Raw genomic sequence first — 21,846 nt, 5'->3', positions numbered from 1 at the left:
CAGAGCAACCAGAGTCCGGGATTGGGGCAGATAGCAGGATGACGCGGAGGCTGGGAGAGCAAATGGTCAATTCGCAAGCAGAACCACCCAGTTGCCCCCGCCCGTAAAAATTCCCTGTCCAATATGTAGGAAACGTTGGCTCCGTCTTGTGGCATCCCCGACAACACTTCATCTTGCGATCTTGTGCCTTGCGAAAGAGCCCAGAGGACGGCTTCTTAATGTACCGCTCGTAATACAGAGCTGGATCAAGGATGAATCTCTCCTTGCGCTCCACCTTGACGTGCGGATGCCTTAGCCTCGAAAGACTCGGCTAATGTGCATAGTGTGGTTCATGTGAAAGACAGGGAAAAGAAAAAGAAGATAATAGTAATAAGGCATCAACGGCATTAGTCTTTGGCGCGTACCAAGGGTCGTGCTGTAGCTGGAACGGCCTATGGGTATCGTACATTTTGTTGTCTCGTCTGATTCAAGATTCGTTAGCCAGCATAGCGAAATGGCCACCTCAGTTATCCTCAAAGAAGACCTTCTTGCGTCCACTGCCACGGTCGTCTTCCATATTCTCCAGAGCTCGATCAATCTCCAAGATATCCAACATCTCCACCTCAACATCACGTGTCGTTACGTCGTCTTGCAAATCCGCGGCAGCGCTGAGAGTTTCGGCGAAACCGAAACCAGACTTTGGCCGTCCGATCGGCAACGTGAAATCGTGGGTGGGGTCGTCATCGGGAACAGAACTGTCGCGTCCGCGGGACTTCGGGCGCAGGCTTCTCGTCTTGTTAACGCTCAGGTTGAAGGAGACGTTGCGAGGCTGGTCTGGTCGGGGATGGACAATGATGGCGCTAGGCGGCTCTGCTTTCTTGTCGCCGAATAGACGCCGGCGAGTTGATACTACACCCCCGATCTTAGCGCCAGGTGCATCTTCTGATTCGTGAACGATAACCAATCGGCTCTCGCCCATGACAAGAACTTCGATCTGCAAGCCTCCGTCATTGTCCTCGAGCTTGGCGAAGTTCACAGCAGCTCCCACACCGCAGCAACGCTCGCCCAGAAGTCCCGTGGATAGGTCATGTAGTCGGATCATCTTCGTGGGAGTGGTGCCACTGAATAGGTTGACACCGCCTCCAGAGCCGCGTCTCAGCTGGGAATCCCAGAAACGAGAAACAGCAGGAATGACAGAAACGTTATCGAGTCCGCCAATCCACAGAACGACGCTCTCGTCAGCAGAGCCCGAGCCACTGCCAGGCAAGGGAGTAACAGCAATGCCGCCTCTAATAGCCACAAGGCGTTCTAGAGAGCCACCAGCGCTCAAGGATGCAGCAGCATCACGTCGGCTGTGGGGTGTCATGGGTACAAAGTCTCCGTTTCCATTTGACCTTGGCACAGCAGCCGTGGTTCGCAAGGGGCCCGTACCCTCGACATGCCCAGTGGCACTGAAAGCTGTCAGCGCAGCGCCCTTGATTCCAGAGCTGTTCTTTCCCAAAATAGAGCCGCCTAGTGGGCTGGCACCGTCCACATCCCATATTCCCCAAGTACCGTCGGCGAGTAGAGCAAGAACAGCTCTGCCATGGGCGATCCAAGCTGCATCGAGAATGGGTTTCCGTGTAGATGTAGGGCGTGTGAAAGGCTGGAACAGGGAGAGGAGCCATGATCCTTGGCTCGGGAAGGGGCCTGTGGCCTGGTCATCAGGCGGCAGGGAAGGCAGTGCAAAATCGTAGATACGGACGGCATGCGGTGAAGCTACCGTCAGCAGTTGAGTGAGGTGTGTAGGATTAAAGGATATGCTCGAGAGGGGGCTAGGCAGATACTCGGTTTGGAAAGGGTTGATACGGCCGCTAGCTTCACCAGGCTGAACATCCAAGGGAACATCCCAAAGGCGTAGGGTACCAGCTGCCTCGCGGGTATGAGATGCCACCACGAGACGGGGTTTCTGTGAGGCACCAGACTGTTCCCGTATCCGTTCTGAGTTGGAGGATGTCTTGGGTTTGATTAATGACATGGCGACGCCTTCACTGTGCTTGTACTGGCCGCCGAGGAAGATGACCCTCTCACCCCACTGGCCCGAACCTGCCTTGCCAGCTAACAGACTGGATCTCAGCTCCGGTCTTGCCTTACTCTCAGGGCTCGGTGGCGTTAGTGGAAGAGTAACGACATAGACTTCGTTGGTGGCACAAGCCACTGTGAAGACCATCTTCTCCTTGAGGACATCAGCTCCTTCCCAAGCTGCGTCTTCAGCGGGGCATGGTGTCATGGGCAATACCGCCAAATGCAGAGCAGCGGTGCCAAGAGAAAGATCGAGAGTCTGAATGATTTCAGGATATGGCGTATCCTCCTCAGCATCTTCAAACTCGGGTTTATCAATAAAGGGCGCTGAAGCCTTCGATGACTTGGCTGGTGGTTCGTCCTCGTCGGAATCAATAATCATGACCGCATCGTCCGGGGCCCCATTTTGTTTTGGAGATGGCAATGGCTTCTTCGTTGGCTTGAATCGACGCCCTCCCTTCCATACAATGGTAACACCATTATCGTGACCGTAAAGAAGGATGGTGGCTCCTTGAGGAGACTGGACAGGGTAGGTCTTCACATTGTGGATGCGTCTCGAGAGGTTGTAGCTAGAACGAAGTTAGCATGTAATCTGGCGCAAAGCAGTATATTTCCAGGCAATGCGCGTACGTATATTGTGTGTTTTGCGACGTGCGTCGAACCCGTGGCGTGGGCTGGGCCATGGCTGATTCTTGTGATGGTTGTTTTCGATGGATGGTGGAAGGAAGCAATACCGAAGCCTCGCGATCGGCGTAAACGATGGGCGCTCGAGAGTGCCTGCCTTGGTTGTTTTTCGTCCAGGAGTAAAGATGATACACAAGGCAATGAATTGGGGGTTGAGATGTTGCGGGGAGCAATTGCACGCAGACTGCGATTAACTTCCCGGATACTGAAGTTGGAGCTGGTTCTCAAGCAAAAACGCGATGAGAGTCGCGAAAAGCATCGCAGGCGGCAGCTTCTGTGGCTGGTCCCCACAGGGCTTTTTCTGCCAGTGTGGCTAGCATTAGGCGGTGTGTCTGATGCAGTGCAGTGATTCGGCTGATAATAGGGCTGTCACCACCTGGCACCATCTGTGTCCAAGCCCCCCGCTCCATACCGAAACTCTTAGAGCTCCAGCTGTGTGAGCTCAGAGCTTCCATCGCTCACCAGTTGATCTGTTTATTGAGGCGACAGGGACATTGGCCCGCCTTTGAATCGCTCCGTGCAGATCTTTCGAGATACCAAGTTTATTCTTGTCTAACTTCGTTTCTCGCCATCCGAGCCTAGAAATTGGCAATTACCTGGATCTACACACCAGCTACTGGCCAATACTCAACTCCACCCAGCTTAATGTGGTGAATAGTGAGACTCAAGATCCCATCGCCGCCTAGTAAGTTCCCAACAAAGCCGAGTTTCTTAGCAATTCCATAATTGTACAATCTTACTAAATCATATAAACATCAAAAGTTCGCCTTTATTCACTCGTTTCTCGTCGACCAGCGTTTACTACAGCGCAATACCTGTCACTCAGCTAGTCTCACCAAACCGACAAGATGCTGACCCCGACGGTTGCCAACTCCACAACCTTTTTCTATCCCGTTGGCAACACTCCAGCTTTGAACCTTGCAAGAGCTTTGCCTCAAGGTCTCGATGTCAGTTTACTACTCTTGGGGTGCGGGGACGTGAGACACATCTTGCACACAGCCTACAATGAGGTTGGACTACGTAAGGCACTTTCCCCTATTTTTGCCCGCTAGAATCCACTGACACGGGATTAGCCAGCCGAAGTCTAGATATTACGTGCAACGATTTGGATGAGGCCATCATCGGTATGTAGCCTCTTCATGTCGCAGATACCTATACTGACCAGTTAAAGCGCGTAACATCCTGCTATTTTCGCTACTACTAGACAATGACGCATCGACAAATACACCCTGGAGTCTCTATTATGACCTTCGTCTTTCCAAATCAGACCTCGACATTCTTTCGGCACAACTCAAGAAGCTTATTGCGGCGTCAGAGTCCTTGGCTTCGTGGAAAGCCAGCTCATATGGCAAAGCCTTGCCTTTCTCCGATCAAGCCACCTTTGACGATGTTCGTACGATCTGGAAAAGCTTTCATGATGCCGCCTCCTCAGACGACATATCCGCGAACATGGCGGCCCTCCAGGCGAATTTGAGGTATTCTTTAGAGATTCGAGGAATCGCTTTCGGCAACGACGCCCAGGTTATGACTGGTCTACGATCCGCTGCCCCAGTCGCTTTGCAAAATTTCCAAAACATCATCGAGGCCTCCGAGTCGTACTGGAAATCTGCCTTTGCCGAACCCAGTGGCTCTGCCAATATCCCGAACCCCCTCTTTGCCGCTACCTTGTCAAAGCACAGAGTCCTCCACTACGGCACCGACCCAATCCTTGGCTTCCACCTCGCCAATGCTTTCGTTACTTTGAGCAATTCATCGCCTCTGAGACCTGAACAGAAAGATGATGAGCTGAAAGCTTACGCAGCGGCCAAGACCCAGTTCAGAGAATGGGCAGCTGCGTGCGGCACCCTGCTTAAAACCAAGAAACTTGTCATTCGCTCCGTTGTTAGCGATGCTTTGGCCTTTTGCCAGACACTCCAACACTTTGTGGTGACGAAAGAGAGGTCGGGCGGCTGGTACCGCAGGCAGTTCGATGTTCGATCCCTTTCTTTGGACCCCGACGTTTACGGCAGCAAACGAGCCGCACCTACATCGTTCGATGCCATCGACACATCCAACCTCGCAGACTATCTCGGTACACTTAGCTTGATCACATCCGCACTACCTCTTCTCACTGCCCGCCCTTGGTCGTCTCTCTTCACAGAGACTCTTCTCAAGACAGAGGAAACTACGAAACAGGCATTCGATAAGCTACTCTTTGGCGACGGGCCCACGATATCTCTGTTGCTGGGTGCCAGTCCGGTTGAATATTGGACCAACTCTACCGCGGTATCATGGGTTGATGAGATACTCATCGGCCTTACCTCTGGCATGTCCAGTCCTGACAATCAAACCCAGAGCCAGTGTCACTGTCGCATAAACTGGAAACAGAGCAAATTCTTCTCCGGTGTCAACACCGCGCAACCCCTCAAGGTTGACCCTGAAGCTCTTGCCGGCGTCGTCTTTAAGACGTATCTTGACATCTTCGCCCATGAGAATCCAATGAAGCTTCTCTCCATCTCCAAGGCTTCCATGACGCAGCTGATCAGGAACACTGCCTACACCAACTTCCACCGCGGAACTCTCGTTGCCTTGCTGCGTTATCTGAAACTGCGACTCTCTGTGTCTGATTTCGAAACCACGATCAGAATCCTCCTCGAGAAGTACTCTTTCGAGAGAAGCCTGATGTTTACAGGCAATTTGAGACAGGAATTGTCCCTCCAACTGCATACCCAGGACCTTTTCTCCGAAGACTGGCTCCGAAGGGACATTCGTCCTAACCGAAATCTCGGTGGCTTCGATTCGTGGGAATCTATTCCGGAGGTCGTCGCCGTGAGCCTTGTCGTCCCAAAGGAGGGGATAACTCGCATGTTCAGCGGCTCAGATCAGGCAAAGATAGCATCTCCAACCGTAAGAGGAGCCATGGTCTCTGGCAAAGATGCCGATCATAAATGGCACAACTTCTTCGACGATGTCCAGCTCGCCTTCGGTACCATCAAAACCAGCGGTGACAGAGAAACAAACGCCTTCTCCGTGACCATTGAGCCTGATCCCGCTGGTTGGGCCGGAGACTCCCCCCTCATCGCGTCATTCTACGTACCTGCAGCGGCCCTTCAGGTGGAGCGCAAGACTTCGTACGTTCGTCTGGAGGTCCAAGCCTCTGCGCAAAACATTGCCGTCTATCAAAAGACGCTGGGCGAGGAGTTGAAAATTCACGAAGCAAAACTGGGAGATGAATCCAGCGTGTACATTGCGAAGCACCTGCCTGGCCAGACCAGGTATCCTGCTACTTGTGAAGCTGCCGGCGCTGTCGCGGAATCGGAGACGCAGACCAAGGGCGAGACACAAGCCATATTTACCGCCGATATAACCAAGGAGCAGGACAAGATCGCTACTATCACAGGCCATCTCGACTTCTTGTCTGACAAGGGCAAGAAACTTCTCACCGACAAGGTCCCGGTCACCATGGAGCAAGAATCGCCCTTCACGATCAACATCGTATTCGGCAACAAAGAGCACGTATACCCTCTCGTCTTCCCCATCCCGGTTGACGCAAGCAAAGCCAAAACGCGCATCGCCCGCAAGTCAGCCTACTTTGAGGTCATCGCCCCTCTTGCCACGCCCTCCACCGATCCTCAGACCAAATCAGTCCTCTCGGACTTTGTCTACCCAACAACCCTCGCCCGGAACCTGTCTAATATTCCCGCGGACCTCAACACCCCGCACTTCAACCTTGATCGGCTCCCCATCATCGACCTTACTGACAAGGCCGCCAACCGCTGGATCACGACTCTCCTATCATTCCAGTTCTCCGTCCGCGAGAAGGCGATGCGCGAGGAAGTCAACGCAGGCAGAGAGAGCCTCTCCACCTCCAACCGCCTCAATTTCAAAGAATCCCTCTTCACAATGTTCATGCTCTCCACGGGCCTGCAGGGTGGCCAGACGGGCCTCTTCAGCCTCAGCCATCCCGACGGCAGCGGCACGCACATGCTCATTTTCGTATCAGCGGTCCGACTTGACGCCTCGTCGGGCTCCATCGTTCTCGATGCGGCCGTGATCCCCTTTACGGAGTCCATCGTCAAGGAGCTCGAGTCCTTCCTGCTCATCCTCCGCACGCTGGAGATGTGCTCCATCACCGTCAATGACGAGGAGCTCGTCTTCTGGCGCAAGGTGCTTCCTTCTCTTGCGGAACGCAGTCGCACGTGGGATCACAAGTCATCGTGCGAGTATAGCAAAGCCGGCTCTGCACCCGTGTCGCTGAGGATAGGCGAGCCGATCCTGTGCTCGTGCGGTGCCGGGCGGTTGCCGGATGATTTCGTCGGCCTCCCTGAATGGGATACCGCGGCGAAATATGCCACGCGTGTTGCCATCAGTCCTACCTTTGCGGTGCCATTCGTCGACGATGTCGTTGATTTTGACGCGTGGAAGCAGAGCGGCGGCGGTGCGGCCCGCCAAGAACCACAGGAGAGATGCACCAATTGCGGCAAGACCTCCGGCAAGGATGGCGCCGCGTTGAAGAAATGTATGCGGTGTTTGCGGGTAAAGTATTGCAGTGGTGAATGTCAGAAGAAGGATTGGCGCAAGCATCGCGGGGAGTGCGAGGAAAGCGATGAGTACCTGAAATGATGGCTGCTATAGGTTTAATTAGCGATGAACAACGTCAAATGGCAACACCCCCTCAAAAGGCTTCCCCAGCTCTATTCCTTTTTTTTTCCATTTTGATGTAATTGCTCGTTAGAGCTGCAGCCTTATTCTACATGGGTTTCCAATCCACACGCTAAGGATTCAGCTATTGTACTTTGGCGGATGCGACTGATCCCTAATAGGTCGCTTCGCAGTGGCTATGGCAGCGAGGCAACCAACAACAGCACATTAAAGTCGCGGGACAGCCTCGAGATAATTGTGCTTACGCGCTTCCCATTTCGCTTCCTCACAACAACTTGACGAGATTTTGAGAATACTTAACGCATCAGCTGTCGATACATGGTTCACTTTGTTTGAAACCTCTCAGTTTAGTCGCAATGTGGCTCATCAATACAGAGACGCTACAGCTGGAGGAAATCGAGGACCCCTCCGCCACTGTCTACGCCATCCTCTCCCATACCTGGGGCGAGGAGGAAGTCACCTTCAAGGACATAAGTTGTCTTTCGAAAGCAGAGAAAAAGAAGGGTTTTGTAAAGATTGCAAAAACATGCGAAATTGCACGACGCAAAGACCTCAAGTATGCCTGGGTAGACACGTGCTGTATCGACAAGACGAGCAGCGCGGAGCTCAGCGAGGCCATCAACTCCATGTTCCCATGGTACCAACGATCGGCCGTCTGCATAGTCTACCTGGCAGACCTCGCACCATCGGCGAGCACCCAAGACCCAGAAACCCCATCATCACCCTCGACGGCTCCGCCGTCCAGCAAGACGGACTCGCTCCATGACCTATCGGACCTTGGCTCCTGCAGATGGTTCAGCCGGGGCTGGACGTTACAAGAACTCATAGCGCCAGCCAACGTAGAGTTCTACGACGTCGACTGGCAGTTCCGCTTCACCAAGGAAGAAGTGGCGTCGAAGCTGTCGTCCATCACCCAGATCGACGTCGGCGTTTTGAGGATGACCAAGCCCCTCAAATCTGTGCTCGTCGCCGTCAAGATGTCATGGGCGTCGAAACGCCAGACGAGGCGGCCCGAGGATATAGCTTACTGCCTCCTCGGCATATTCGACATCAACATGCCCATGCTTTACGGCGAGGGAAGCAAGGCTTTCCTGAGACTACAAGAACAAATCGCCACTCAGTCCGACGACGCCTCTCTATTCTCGTGGCATTCCACCGACGCGAGCCAAGTCTACCGCGGCGTCTTTGCCAAATCCCCGATGGAGTTCGCAGGGTGTTCGGGAGTCAAGCTCGGAAACCGATCCATGTTCGCGAAGCCAGAGTTCTCCCTCACGAACAAGGGCGTCAGGTTCCACGTGTCGTCGTATCAGTGCGAAGACGACACCTCCACGGTGATGCCCCTGGGTCTCCAGAACGACTGTCCGACGTGCCTCGAGAGGCATGACGTGCTCGTGCTGCTCGTCTCCACGGCCAAGGGTTGCGTGCGCACGTCTTCCGAGAGATGCTGCCCGTGGCCGGCCGGGGAACGGAACCAGGACAAGGACATATACACGTGCAAGCAGGTCGACCCCCTGGAGAGCGCCGCCCTCGAACAGCTCGTGCGCCGCCCGCTGAGGCTGTCGTACAGGTTCGACCCGGGCGCGCTCAAGTCCATCGACCCGTACCCCACCGACTTCTGGGACTTTGGCTTTTACGGGTACAGCGGCGACGCGTTCTCGGAGGACTTCACGGGCTACATCAACGTCTACGCCGAGTTCAAGGAGCCGCTGGTGCTGGCCATGCTGATTTTCAAGATAGCGGGCCAGGATCCCGACGTGGAGATTTACGCAGTGCCCATATCCGACGAGAAGATATGGGAAGTCGCCGAGGATAGCAGTTTTCGCGCTCTCTACGGCCAAGGCCGCATCGAGATTGACGGGCTTTTCGCAAAGTACAAACTCGCAAAGGAAAGCGGGGAGTATCAGCCAAAGGCGAATGTGAAGGTCCAGAGACTCGGTGAGCCGGACGGGCGGCCCCGCAGCGTAATGTTTGATGCCGTCGTCGAGGAGGGCCCCAGGATTGTGCTACACCAGAACTGCGAGTATGACTCTGAAGACTCTGGGGACGCGAAGGACTGGGAAGATGTACACTCAGACTCCGCAAATTCGGAGTTTGGTGGTTCTCAAATAGCAAGGAGTTAGTTTGCTGTACGGGTGGTGGTGGTGTGTGCTCTACGTTAGTTAGTCGTGTGTGGGAGCAAAAGCCAGAAGCGGTCATGTCACACGATTTAAGGTCTTGGGAGATGATGATATCCGACTCTCGCAGTCCAATTTCCTTTTAGTTTCGTATGAAGAGAAACAAATCAGCCTTGTATTTATTTCCAGCAATGTCCCCCAATTTTGGAATCCCAGTATATTCTACAACGAAACACACGGGGGGGGGGGGAGCCCCCCTAACTCTACTCACCTGTCCCTCCTTCAGACCAAAGAAAAAAGTTCCCTTGCCGGGGCCCAAAAGATTTCCAGAGCCGATCGTCGTTTCGCCCCCAGGCCGATCAAGACGTCACACAGCCCGTCCGAATACCACATCATAAAACCCGGGACTCGGGGAGTCGACACACGAGGGCAGTGTGCCAAGAATCCAGTTAAACCCGTCACAGGACCCAGCTCGGTATCCCGAAATCCTGCCACGAAAGTCAGAAATCCCCATTTCTCTAGTCCCCGTCAGAAAGGTCCCGGGAGGGCGAGGGGCCTTGAAGATGTGGACGACATTAGTGTAAGTCGCAAGGCAGACAGACACCACACAAACCCACCTCCCCACCGCTCCCAGCCCTGGTTTCTTCTTCATGAACCCGAATTACAATAGGGCGCGTCGAAGCATCATGGGATTGTCCCTCGCCTTGAAACACATTCCCAGCCACCTTGTTATCCCCCCCCCCCCCCCCCCCGTTGCCACCGTCATAACATGTAGAGGCATCTCGAGTGTCCGACTTGGCGTGAACAAATGCCGTCAAGCTAGACCGGGACCCGATGGCCACGGAGGATCAGGGTCTGCCCCTCCATCAAGTCACACCATCAGTATATACCACATACTACCCACCCAGACAACTCACAGCTTAACAAAACCAATGATAATAAGAGCGGTCAACGTCCGTTACTTGCACCATCCAAATAGACAATCACAAAATCCAATAATACCAAAGGCATCGACATAAGCGGCACCGGCTGGTGCATCGTCAAGTCTAAGCGCCGAACGGTTGATCAGTCGACCACCCACATACGCACACACACACACACACACAGAGAGAGGCTAACTAAACCCCTCACAAAAAAAACAGCAAAAAAAAGAAAACCGCCAGCGATCGTCAGGGGTCCTTAACATGACACACCCAGCCCCGTTTTTCTTTCCCCAGCGCACCCACCGCCGAACCGCGGTCCAACACGCACCGGACCTCGCAACCTAACACAACCGGCATTCGCGATCACCCCCCCTTTTAACATCCAATCCGGCGTCTTTTTACCATTGTCGTTCCATCTCCACGTGCCCGGAGGCCTGCCTTGTGGGAATGGGGGCCCAAACAGATCCTTACAAAAAAACCGGGTTTTGGAAAAAAAAAAAAACTTGGTAAAATATAATCGCGGGCCAAGTTGAACGGCGTTTATTTGCCAAGCTTAAATCATAAATCATTAGTCGGTGTACAGAACAGAGTAGGTAGCACTGAGCGTTTTATTTACATGTTTGATTCTCCTTCGTTTTGTGTTTGTGATTTTTTCTCCGAGTGGATCGTGGAGGACAAGGTCGATAGGCACAATTAGCACACGGGAAACATAGAGAGTCTTTAGTAGGCGTAGTAAAGAGAGTCCTTGAGGCGGTCAAGTGAACGGGGCGGTCGACAAGAGAGTCAGTATGACGGATCGCCATGTCATGTGACTTGGTTATCCTCAATTGAGAGAACATGCCAAGTTGTGTTCCCCGGAAAAAGCAAGTCACGAGGTTAAAACCCGGGTCCGTGACACGGGGGGCTCGGTGACGACGCTACGCCGGCCAACGGGGGTTTGTCTACTGCAAAGTTCACGGCCCTTCCACTACTGATATCACTACAAGTAGACGGGCCAAGGCGGTCTGAGAACTGTCATATGTGAGACAAGACTCGTGAAGATGAGGTCATTGAATGCTCGATTACTATGCCCATTTCCTCCAAGTACATCGAACGCTTAGGTTATCAGAAAAAATTCCAGCACCGCGGCCTCATGGCCCTTTCCTTCGAGCAGAGAATACTTTCAACCAACACTCCCAAAGTCGGCCCTCCTTCCTTTCCGCCGTCACGACACCCTCCGGATGCTGGCATTGTCGGGCTCGAGTACAGCCGTGTATATGCAGCCCCGGCAAGGCCGCCGCGTCGTCCATAATATGAGGGCCGTTGTACTATACACACAAGATGGAAAGGGCGCCACCATACTCCGTCGCAACACTTTCCATCAAATGTCGTTAAATAAAAAAGAGGATATCCCTAACCGCCGCCGATAGATTTTAAGGAGATATTCCGGCCGGCCAAACCCCCGGTGAGAGGAATCGTGTGAAAAATAAAAAGATGCCCAGCGGGGGTGGTGTGGATGGCGGACCGGGATGTTTGGTGATGGATTGAGATTTTTTGGTGGTAGTGATGGTGATGGCGGGTTGGTCTGGGAAACTGTCTCGAGACGCCCCCTTGGATATATCCGAGAAAATGTCTAAAAAGTATTTGCAAAAGGAGTGAACGGCGTAGGGGGTTTCGTGCTAAAAAGGCGATTTTTGTGTCCAAAACGATGAATCTAACGCAAACCCATATCGGAAAATTCGACTTCTGTTCCCTACACCTTAATACATATGAAATCCGACGACACTGGTCGTTTTCGGAAGATGTCCCCGAGTAAGCCAGCGTCGGGAAATTAAACACCTCAAAACGCCATAGATGCCAGAATGTAAAGTAATTTAGTAGCCGTAGGCTCGTCGTTGGTCGTCGCGACGTGAGTTGTTCATGCGTTTGTAACCTAAAAATAAACAGTCAATATATTTTTGCATCCCCCAAGAAACTGTCAGATATACTCACTCGAAGAATCTTTCGCGAGTAATCTTGGTTGTCCGCGATACTTCCGTCGCTCATGCGGCGGTGAGCAAGCGTGGGATCCATGCGAGAGTCCGTCATGGAGACACCGCTGCTGCTGGGAGGCTTGGAACCGCCAATGAAGGCGTTCACGGCAGCGTTGCGGCGGTGCTCCTCCTCAATCTCCTGGTTGCGCTTGCGACGGATGAAGAAGAAGGCGCCTCCGACAATGGCAGCAATGACGACAACGCCAACAACGACACCGGCGGCGATGCCGGCTACGTTTGTGCCACCCTTCTTGGAATCACCAGTGGGCGTCGGTTCCGTAGTCGGAGTCTCAATGATCGTTTGCATGGGGCCTGGTGAACTTGTTGTGGGCTTGGCAGTAGAGGCCACCGAGGTCGACACAGGCTGCGCGTTTGGCACAACTAGTTTGATGCCAGTGTTGTAAACCGAGTAGAACAAAGTAGGAAGGTCAACACCACCGCCTGTGGTCCAAGTCAGTAAGATTCGCCATATTAGTAGGGATGGAGAACAACGTACAGGCCTCCAAGTTATAGCCTGGACAGGGGAAGTTGCACTTGGTGTCGGCAACAAGAGAGTCCGCTGGCGGATATTCGTTACCACAGTAGCAATCTTCGCCGTTGATGGCAGCAACCTCCTGTTGCTGTTTGTCCTTGCATTCTCCCGTGCAACTGCCCACACTCAGGTTATCCACGGGGTATTTCTTCCACGAGGTAGCATTTGCGTTGAAGCAGCCATGGGAGGTGATTTGATTTTGCGTGGGAAGCTTGCTGGGTCTCTGCCAAATACCACCAGTGGATGACTGGGCAGCGGCGACGCCGAAAGCCACGGCTGCCAAAAAGGCTGATGAAAACTTCATTTTCGGTTATGATGGTGTTGAGCGAATGTGAGAAAAAAAATAAAGTCGAATGAAGGGCGTTGTTTAAGGAAGTCTAGGAATTCGAAGTGACGACCAGAGTCGTTCACGCGGGTCAGGGGCTAATGACTTCTGCTGTGGGATCGGCGACGAATATTTCCAACTCGATAATCTTGCAAAATCCCTCCCGTTCGTTCAAACTGTTGTCCGTCGATGAGCCGGTTGTTCGATCGGTCGAGGATACGGAAATGTTGGGCGAGCGAGCGTGTCGGAACTGGGGAGGACCGTGACTAGGTCGTGCGTCCGAGAAGCAAGACGAGTCCGAACGAATGTGTGGGCACGGCAGGCCTACTTTCCTTTTCGCAGGTGTCGAGGGTTTGCTCAAGGTATTGTTGTCGTCGTCGTCGTCTCCTTTTTTGCAGCAAAAGAGATATCACCGAATAAATGACATCGAAGGTGAGCGCAACAGAACAAGGGAAAGGAGGAGACCTTGGCGGATCGTGGATGAGTAACAGGCGGTTGGAAGAGGGAGAGAGAGAATTGGGGGGGTAGGGGAGGAAATTGGAACGAGTGACAGCGGGCGGAATTGGAGGGAATGGCTTGTTTTGTTGAAAAGAGGGAAACGAGCACGGAGTGGGTTGAGATGAGGAGGAAAAGCGAGATTGCGAATCCACTTTGCAGCACATCCCGGGGGGTTCGGGGGAGGCAGTGTGGGTGTAGACCCAGAGTACGTACCTTTCTATTCTCTACCGTCTTTACGCACTACCGTACAGTTTAGCAGTATAATCAACCGTTATGTCTGTCAGTCACTCCTCGCCCACATGTGCATACATACAATACACACACCATCTTCTCTCTTGTTCGTATTTTGCACAACATCTGCATAAAAAGGCAAGGAGTCACAGAATTGTCATCCACCCTTTCGTCAAAAAGGAAGCAAAAAAGCCGTGGTATCCGCCAGTCATCACCTGCGAGGGACGGACTCGTACTGGGGCAAGCCTTGAAGAGCATGATACAGAGGCACCAGTAACAGCCCAGGCTCCCCTGGCAAAAGCTCCAAGGGGCCTTCAGACGGGGACACTGACGCTTGGGACTAGGGGAGGCCAAACGGGCACTTAACCCCTTCCTAGTCACTCTAGTCTGGGCTTGGAGTCTCTGAGGGAAGCAGCCACGATTGGAACCCAGGCGGTTTTGGGCTTAGGCTGGGCAACAGTTTGACGCGGCCATCGTCCAATGGCTCCATGCCGTGCCTGGCACAGACTCCATCCGTCCTGATTTTATTGGATGAAGTTGCCCGTTCTGTTGTCCAACGGCGCCGACGATTGGATACGCCCACTAGATGCCAACAGGGGTCCCTAATCAAGTCTTCTCCCGGAAGAATCCAGGAACCAGAAGCACCGTCAGGGGCGCAGTTGGCTGTGCAGATCACTGACATTATGGGCCTCCATAGTATCCTATACCTACAGCTGCGTCACAACCCTGTTAGCGATTGCGCCTTAACATCATTACTCTAGTCTAACATGGGCTTGGTTTCCAGTACACACAATCGTCACCGTCAGTGATCAGATCCACTTTCCAATTAAATCCTTCACAAAATACAACACAACACCACAACCACCGCCAATACACTTGGCAGCCTTCATAAAATCTTGGTTTGTGCAGCCAGGAAAAAAAAAAAAAAAAAAAAAAGGGGGGAGGGCCGTGGATAACTTGTCACACCCACTCAACTACATCATAAGCGATAGCGATACCGGGCATGGCATATGAAATGGGGCATCCTGTTGAGTTATGAAAGACGACACGACGCTGGTTGTGTCTAGCGAAAGTGAAGCGCTTGCTCGCCTGCATCGAAGCTCGTGATCTTCTCATGGGGAGAGTCATTTTTAGAGCCGGACATGCCACCCCCCATGGTATACTGCACAATACATTATTCCATACCTTGTGGGTGCTGGCCGTTTGCACAGCCATGGGTACCAGAACGGGAGAACTTCAATCTCGCTCAAACTGATGTTGCAAAGTTTGCGAAGCGAAATTCTGTCTCGGTGACGGTGTATATGCTGTACAACAACACTGCGCCAATTTGTTGAAGACTGGACGAGTCCTTTTTTCTTCTCCCCCCTCTCCTCCCGCTTGGGGTGTACCAGTACGGTGTACCAAAAACCCGTTGCTCGCTCTCTGGCGTGCTTTGTGTGTGTTTGACGCTGATTGTCAGGGTGCCACGCGCCTCGAGCTGCATATGGTATCCCTGACCAAGAAAATGCATGTGGATGAACCTGGATCCAGGAACGTACTGGTTGGTTACTTTGGGTGGCACAAACTCAGGTACCCGTTTTAAGCCGTTCGTACCACGGTTTTACGGGACGCCTGCGCACCGGCGTCCGTTACACCTTGGGGGCCTCTGGTGCCACGATAGCCTGACAGGATGAACCTTTTTTTGCTCGGTCCCATGCCAATTAACCCTCTCCTTGACGTTTCCTTTCGTCTCAACTGTCGTCCCAGCTGAACGTGCTGAAAATCTGACCTCTGTAGCCGAAGCAGAGGAGGCGTAACTCCTTCCCGCCTGACTGTTTGGACGGACCGTCTGCTTTGATTCATGGGATGCAGTAGTTGGAACTTCTCTTCACCGATCACTCCTGTCCGCGATGACTTGACGGGCAGCCCCCAGACTGTGAGCCGCTGTCGACTGACGGTTGGGGCACGGCGAGCACAAGCACCAGCACAAGCACAAGCACAAGACAGACAAGACAGATGGCGAAAATGCCGATCATGCATTTCTCATGGTCATCCTTCATACCATAGTCGCTCCAAGCGACGAGCTGATGAGAATCAAAACTCCGCCAAGGAGCTGACCAGAGTCGCAGGGTGAAACTTGAAACAAAAGAAACAAACGGTAAAATAGCAGTCGAGGACGAATGCCGACCGCCCTTTTTTTTTTTTTTTTTTTTCTTAATTGCTTCCTCACTTTCATCAGCATACAATCAGGACCAGCAGGAACGTTTGGGGCGCTGCCGTCTGCTATTATTGTCCGACACCAATGCCTGGACATGGAGACGGTGCCACTGAAATTGGGTCCCCCAGATGAGGGGGTCGAGATCGGTAAGGCAGATTGGTCTGCTGGCAAACCTGGAGGCACCACTAACTACGTACACTACCAAGTTGAATTATCTATTACCTGGGGGGACATGTATGCAGTTTCCGTGCATGAATAATCAGCTGGTTTGTGGCCTGAACGGTGACGGCTCCTAGACAAAACCTACAAAACTGTACATGTCAGCACCCGTCAAGAGTGCCCATGATCAGCTGTTGTGCCGTATAAAGTACCTGCTGTGCACAACAGCGTTTCATATCCAACGTTATGTATACTGATACTCTCTGGCTGGACAGCCTAAGCCCAGTCAGCGAATCTCCAGGGGGGGAGGACTCTGCGCCTGAACGAAGATGCCCGTGGTGCGCACACGACACGCCACGCTAACTGACAGAGGCGAGATTGGGCAGCGGGATATTCCCACTCCCCTCAAATGTCTGTCTCTCCTTTTGGGAGACGATACGAGGCTGGGCGGTCGGGCCAAGAAACTTGGAGAAGGACTTGCAGAGAGGCTTGCAGCGTATCCATTCTTCTTCTCTTTTCTGACCTGTCTGTCTGTTCCAGTCACCCATAATCGCTGCGTAGTCTTGATCAGGTGGCTTGCATTGGGGCCGGGCAGAGGGGCCGGAATCATCGATAGGGCCCCCTCCCAACCGTGCCGCTGTTGTAATTAATGGTGTGTGCAGTGTGCTGCGAGTCTTTCTGCCTGGCCTTTCTCGTCGGGGGTTATGTCAAACCTCCTTCCAGTACGGGAAGACATCATAAAAGATAAAGACACCCAAGACTTTGAGCGAAACGATGGCGAGTCAAAAAGAGACACTGTAAATGAGAACTCATCATTCCATCACGCCAGAAAAACGTGCTCCCAACCACACACACACCCCCCACGAAGCAAACCCAAATCTAAAAGGGAGCTTACATCCCATCTCCTCTACTATGAGTATATCGGATAATAGATCTCCAAGGGTTTGTCATTTTTGGGCAGAGACGTATTTTCTTCAGGCCATTCTTAGCTCTAGTCTGTAAAAGACTGGATGCATGAGTACGTGTACAAACACACAACCCCCCGGCCAGGTTGCGGAAGAGAGGGGGTGGGGGGGTTTGGGAGAGGGAAACGCTTAATCAAGAAGCTTGTCCTTAGTCGTCTGAAAAAATCCGGGCATTGCAGCACAGGTTATGCTTGGACAGCCCAAAGGTCAATTTGCTTTTGGGCTTGAGACTGATGTTGCTTTCTGTGCACAGCCTCAGCAATCAATTTTACAGAGCATCTGCGTCATGTCACTGTTGGCGTTGCCGTTGGCGTTCTGCAAGCGAACTTCTTTTTTGTGTCTGTTAGTCTTTTTTCCCCCCTCCCTTCCCCTGATGCTTCAAAGTCCGAATCCTCCAGCAAGGGTCGCCGAGGAAGCCGGATGGATGCACAGCATCCCACCTAGGCAGGATTCTACGAGCCGACGGCTACCGAGAGATGGGGAGATGACGCCGAATGTTTCGAGAGTCATCTGCGTTCCAGGCGCGCCGCCGTCTTGAACAAGAGAGCTGAACAGTTGTCGCCCGCAAACTTGGACCGGCATGTGCCAATGCTGGGCAGTTCATCGCATTTGCCCATGCCGTTATCCTTTGTAGGTTAGATTCGCATTTTAAGCATTCATATGGTGCTTGATTTGAAGCATTGGTTTATTGCCTCTGTTCCTCCTATTCGCGGCATATTCCGGCTGAGCTCTTTCGGCTCGCCTCACTTTGTCTTCAAATAAATAACCTCGTAGGCCTTATCCTCGAAGGGTGTGTCAGTAACTGTATTTGTTACCATGTCAGCATTGAGAAAAAGGAGGGAGACACTGACCGCGGCCGCGGCTTCAGTGCCGTGGGTTGATTGGGGGGGGGGGGGGCTATTCCAGCTGACAAACTAGCCCCTGAAGAAGCAACGCTCTCCCTGTCTGCTTATGAACGTGCCCTCTCTTCAATCCATCCCCGTACTTGTACATTTCCAGCTTACAATTCCACCGAGCTCAAACCTACAAGCCAAAGGAAAAAGCAACCTGTCACTGGATTCCGACAAGACGGACGCTCGCGACCATCACCAGATGCCAACCATCAGAAAAACAACCATGACACGCGCGCGCACAAACACCCGCTCTTACCGTGACCCGGGAAGAAGGTTTCCCAGCGTTCCAATGAGGCCCCATCACGGATATGCTTGATTAATACGAGCTGCCATCAGTGAAGGACGAAAACTCTTTTTTTTTTTCCAATAAGCCCACCGTCCAAGCAATCAGATTCCCCGGTATACTCTAAATGTCCGCTGATCGGTCCCTGGGACTTCCTAACTTGAGCCGGTTCCCGGCTTCCGGTTCATCCTTGATTGCAACCTCCGGGCCTACACGCCGTACTCCGTACCGCTGGGCCCCCCCATTATTGATTATTGATTGCGACGCTCAACGGAGCCTGTAGACTCGTCCTGTTAGCCCATCAAATCACCCATCTTCCAAGGCGCGTTCCTGCAGGGGCGATCCTGCACAGCCAACATGACCAAAAAATCCACAGTGTCGTGCTGCCCTCGCTGTGGATGCTCTGGAGATGGCCGAGTCATGGCTTGCCCGGAGCACCTTTCCAATTGAAGTCCCCCCTTTCAGGTGTGCCCAGAGCCCTCCCCTTCAATGAGAGACACAATTTAGCCCAAGAGTCGGCCAAACCAAGGCACTGCCAGCTAGCCCGACGTGAACGGTCGTCCCATCTTCTGATAGTCCAAACCGCCATCGGGCTCGGCCAGGCTTCTTCCTCATGGGGGGGGGCTTGTCAGGCAGTACGTAGTACTCCGTACGCCCCCAAACCCATCATCGCTCTCCGTGACGAGCGGGACCCCGATTTTCTGGCCCCCTTACATGCCGACGGGATATGACGAAGGACCTCATGGGGCCCTGCTTGTCACGTTTCTTATCCGGTGTCGTCTTTCGTCGTCTGAACAACGAAATCGAAATCGCCTAGGTTCAGCGCATTCGGTCCAGCTACTAGTATGGCTTTCGACGGCTCCTAGATGGATTCGCCTCCGTCGAAAAGATATTAGCCTTGCCCTCATCTCTCTTCCCCTGGCCTTACCGCAGATCCCGCCCGCATCGTGTCGCCCTAGTTTCCCACTAGTCTGGTCTCTCTCTCTCTCTCTCTCGAGACGCTCGAGCCCGTCCTCCCAGAAGTCAACGCAACAAAACCTCACTCTCCCCGTCCTTTTTTTCAGGGTCTGAACTTGGCGTTCATGATGCTTTGAGGGCTTGCGTGAACGATTTTGTGGCATGGAACATCTGGAGCAAACTCAAATTCCAAGACAGCAGCCGTCTCGGTTGTGACAGTTCCGTCAGCCGTGCAAGACCGAGTCTTGGATGTTTAATTACGCGAGCCCAAAGGACTGTGTGTTTTTTTGTGTGTTTACATGCCTATTCCAGCTTCCACGCTGCTTCAGAAAAACCATTGCATCGCTCACGTCTTCTAAAAATGCGGGCTACCACATGTCGGGCTTGAAAAAAAAAAAAAAAAACACAAGATCTTTATGGTGAATTCCTTGACCAACTAGTCAAGGTCCATCGGCATACCACACGATACTTCCTGGGCCAAAAATAGAGCTCTTGGCTGTAATTTTAGGTCCAGAGAAAAGCTGGAAAGGGTTATGACAGCCGTATCTCGGGCGCCAGCCTCGCAATCGACAGCCACCTTTCTTACGTACTCCCACCGCATCAAAGATATCAGGAAAACATCCTATTGAGGTCGGGATCAAACTAAATCCCGGACAATGTGCCAACACGCCGAACGTGAACCTCGAAGGTATCTAGAAGTAGGTACATATCGTCAGGGTTCTAGTTTAAGCCGCCCCCATGCCGACGCAAATCCCCCCTGCAGGCTGCAGCAACAAGATCTTACGAGCCGGAAGGCCGGCTTACGCCCGCCGTCCACAACACCCGATATGCTATAACAAGATCGGAGACCAGGAACATGCGGACCACATTCGACGTTGGCAGAGTTGTATCTTCATGTGTCCTCAATCTTCAGGCGGCAGTGCTTTCTGTCTCTCATACCTACCACCTTAGCTCGCGTTTATCATTCGATAGTTTCCCCGTGTCAGCCATAGAAGTCCCATCCGTCACAAACTACTTGTGCACATCTTTGTGCAGGTTGAGACTTCACCAGTCATCATAATGTCCGAACAAGAAATAGTGGAACCTGTTTACAACTCCACCTTTTGAAATCGAGGGGGGACGCGTCTCGTTCTCGCTCACCCACATAACACTCGCTGCCCTTCCCAGTGCCGATTGAGTCTAGACCGAGTGCTTTTTATTCCGCTTCTTTCTGTTCGAGATGCCTCCGCATCTCTAAGCGAGCATGCTTCTTGCGTCATCCATTTGAACGTCGAACTGTCCTTGTGAAGTCGGATTTGCACCCTTTTTTCGCCACAGGAGGAGATGTGCCTTGCCGGTGGAGAAAAGGGGGCCTGATTACCAACCCTCTCTTCACACAGCCCGGACACACGTGCCGTTGATTCTGATGGGTAAGGTAGCTAGTAGAGAGACTCCAGGTTTTTTTGCTTGTTCCGTGCGGCTCGGTAGTTCTGAAATCAGTCATGGAAACGGGACTTGGAAAAAGGAGCAGCGGCCGCGTGTGCCTGGCATAAGTGCACCATGACATGAATGAATTTTTTAATTTTTTTTTTCCAAAAGCTCGGATATACTTTCTTGGGGTTAACCTCTCAATGTCTCCTTTTTCAGCTGCGGTTATCACTCCGAGCCCCCTTTGGAACGGCACTAAAGGCATTTTAAGTTTACTTCTAGTTAGTGGCTAGTGCCTATTCTTCGTCAACGCTTGATGGCTCTTGCAGGCAAGGATGGACATGGAACATGCCTTTTGCCGTCAACTAGCGGATTTGGCCGCGTGGTAGCTGTTGATCGAAATAATAGGGGCGTCTATCTGTTGTACAAAGATTTTCGTGCAGTCAGCTCAGCCAAAGCTGGGATTTCTAATACATATAAGCTATTGAACGACACGTGATTGTTGGCGTGTGGATGGTGGCGCTGCTTATCGTGACATGCAGGTGGCGTATGTTTACAACCTTGGTAAATACTCAAGATTTGGATGATAACCGAATAAAAAGAGAGAGTTGTGTTTATTCAAGCCAAATCATTGTAGTCTGATGATTGTATAAATCAATGTTGAGAGAAAGGACTTTGAAACATGAGTACAACAAAAAAGGTGGAAATATAGTTGATTTTATATTGCACAAAACATAATAGGCAAGATAAAATAGGCACGTCCCCAACGGCATCACATCTAACAATATTGTTTGGACATAACTATTAGCAGCTTCTCTAATTTAATTCTAACATCAAAATTGAGACTAGAAAGTAAAGTGGTTGTGTACAATGACACATTCGTTGCGTATGTCGTCCCCATCCATAGTATCGTGACTCTCAGCAAAAAGAACTGACAGCAACAACCAAAAACATACAACACCAGGTATTCGCTGGTCGTCACCGA

The 21,846-nt window shown here is 52.3% G+C and overlaps 4 protein-coding genes across 4 annotated transcripts; 2 read left to right on the top strand and 2 right to left on the bottom strand.

The window, feature by feature from the left end:
• Window positions 1-502: 502 nt before the first annotated feature.
• Window positions 503-2,723, bottom strand: CTRU02_206370 (uncharacterized protein; the record flags this gene model as incomplete). Its single annotated transcript, XM_036728036.1, has 2 exons — window positions 503-2,609; window positions 2,671-2,723. The coding sequence occupies 2 exons, from the start codon at window positions 2,721-2,723 to the stop codon at window positions 503-505; spliced, it is 2,160 nt and encodes a 719-aa protein (XP_036580150.1).
• An 849-nt stretch (window positions 2,724-3,572) lies between these two features.
• On the top strand, window positions 3,573-7,326 carry CTRU02_206368 (mynd finger family protein; the record flags this gene model as incomplete). Its single annotated transcript, XM_036728037.1, has 3 exons — window positions 3,573-3,744; window positions 3,798-3,848; window positions 3,896-7,326. The coding sequence occupies 3 exons, from the start codon at window positions 3,573-3,575 to the stop codon at window positions 7,324-7,326; spliced, it is 3,654 nt and encodes a 1,217-aa protein (XP_036580151.1).
• Window positions 7,327-7,721: 395 nt separating this feature from the next.
• On the top strand, window positions 7,722-9,485 carry CTRU02_206367 (het domain protein; the record flags this gene model as incomplete). The annotated part of the gene is made up of 1 exon (XM_036728038.1): window positions 7,722-9,485. One exon carries the CDS (start codon window positions 7,722-7,724, stop codon window positions 9,483-9,485), a length of 1,764 nt encoding a protein of 587 aa, XP_036580152.1.
• A 2,814-nt stretch (window positions 9,486-12,299) lies between these two features.
• CTRU02_206366 (WSC domain containing protein) lies at window positions 12,300-13,250 on the bottom strand (the record flags this gene model as incomplete). Its single annotated transcript, XM_070204702.1, has 3 exons — window positions 12,300-12,314; window positions 12,374-12,855; window positions 12,911-13,250. The coding sequence occupies 3 exons, from the start codon at window positions 13,248-13,250 to the stop codon at window positions 12,300-12,302; spliced, it is 837 nt and encodes a 278-aa protein (XP_070061806.1).
• Window positions 13,251-21,846: the final 8,596 nt, after the last annotated feature.

Source organism: Colletotrichum truncatum (genome assembly GCF_014235925.2).
Source record: "Colletotrichum truncatum strain CMES1059 chromosome Unknown Contig_0003, whole genome shotgun sequence".
Taxonomy (NCBI): Eukaryota; Fungi; Ascomycota; class Sordariomycetes; order Glomerellales; family Glomerellaceae; genus Colletotrichum; species Colletotrichum truncatum.
The sequence above is the reverse complement of the archived record's forward strand: the minus strand, read 5'-3'. Positions and strand labels throughout refer to the sequence as shown.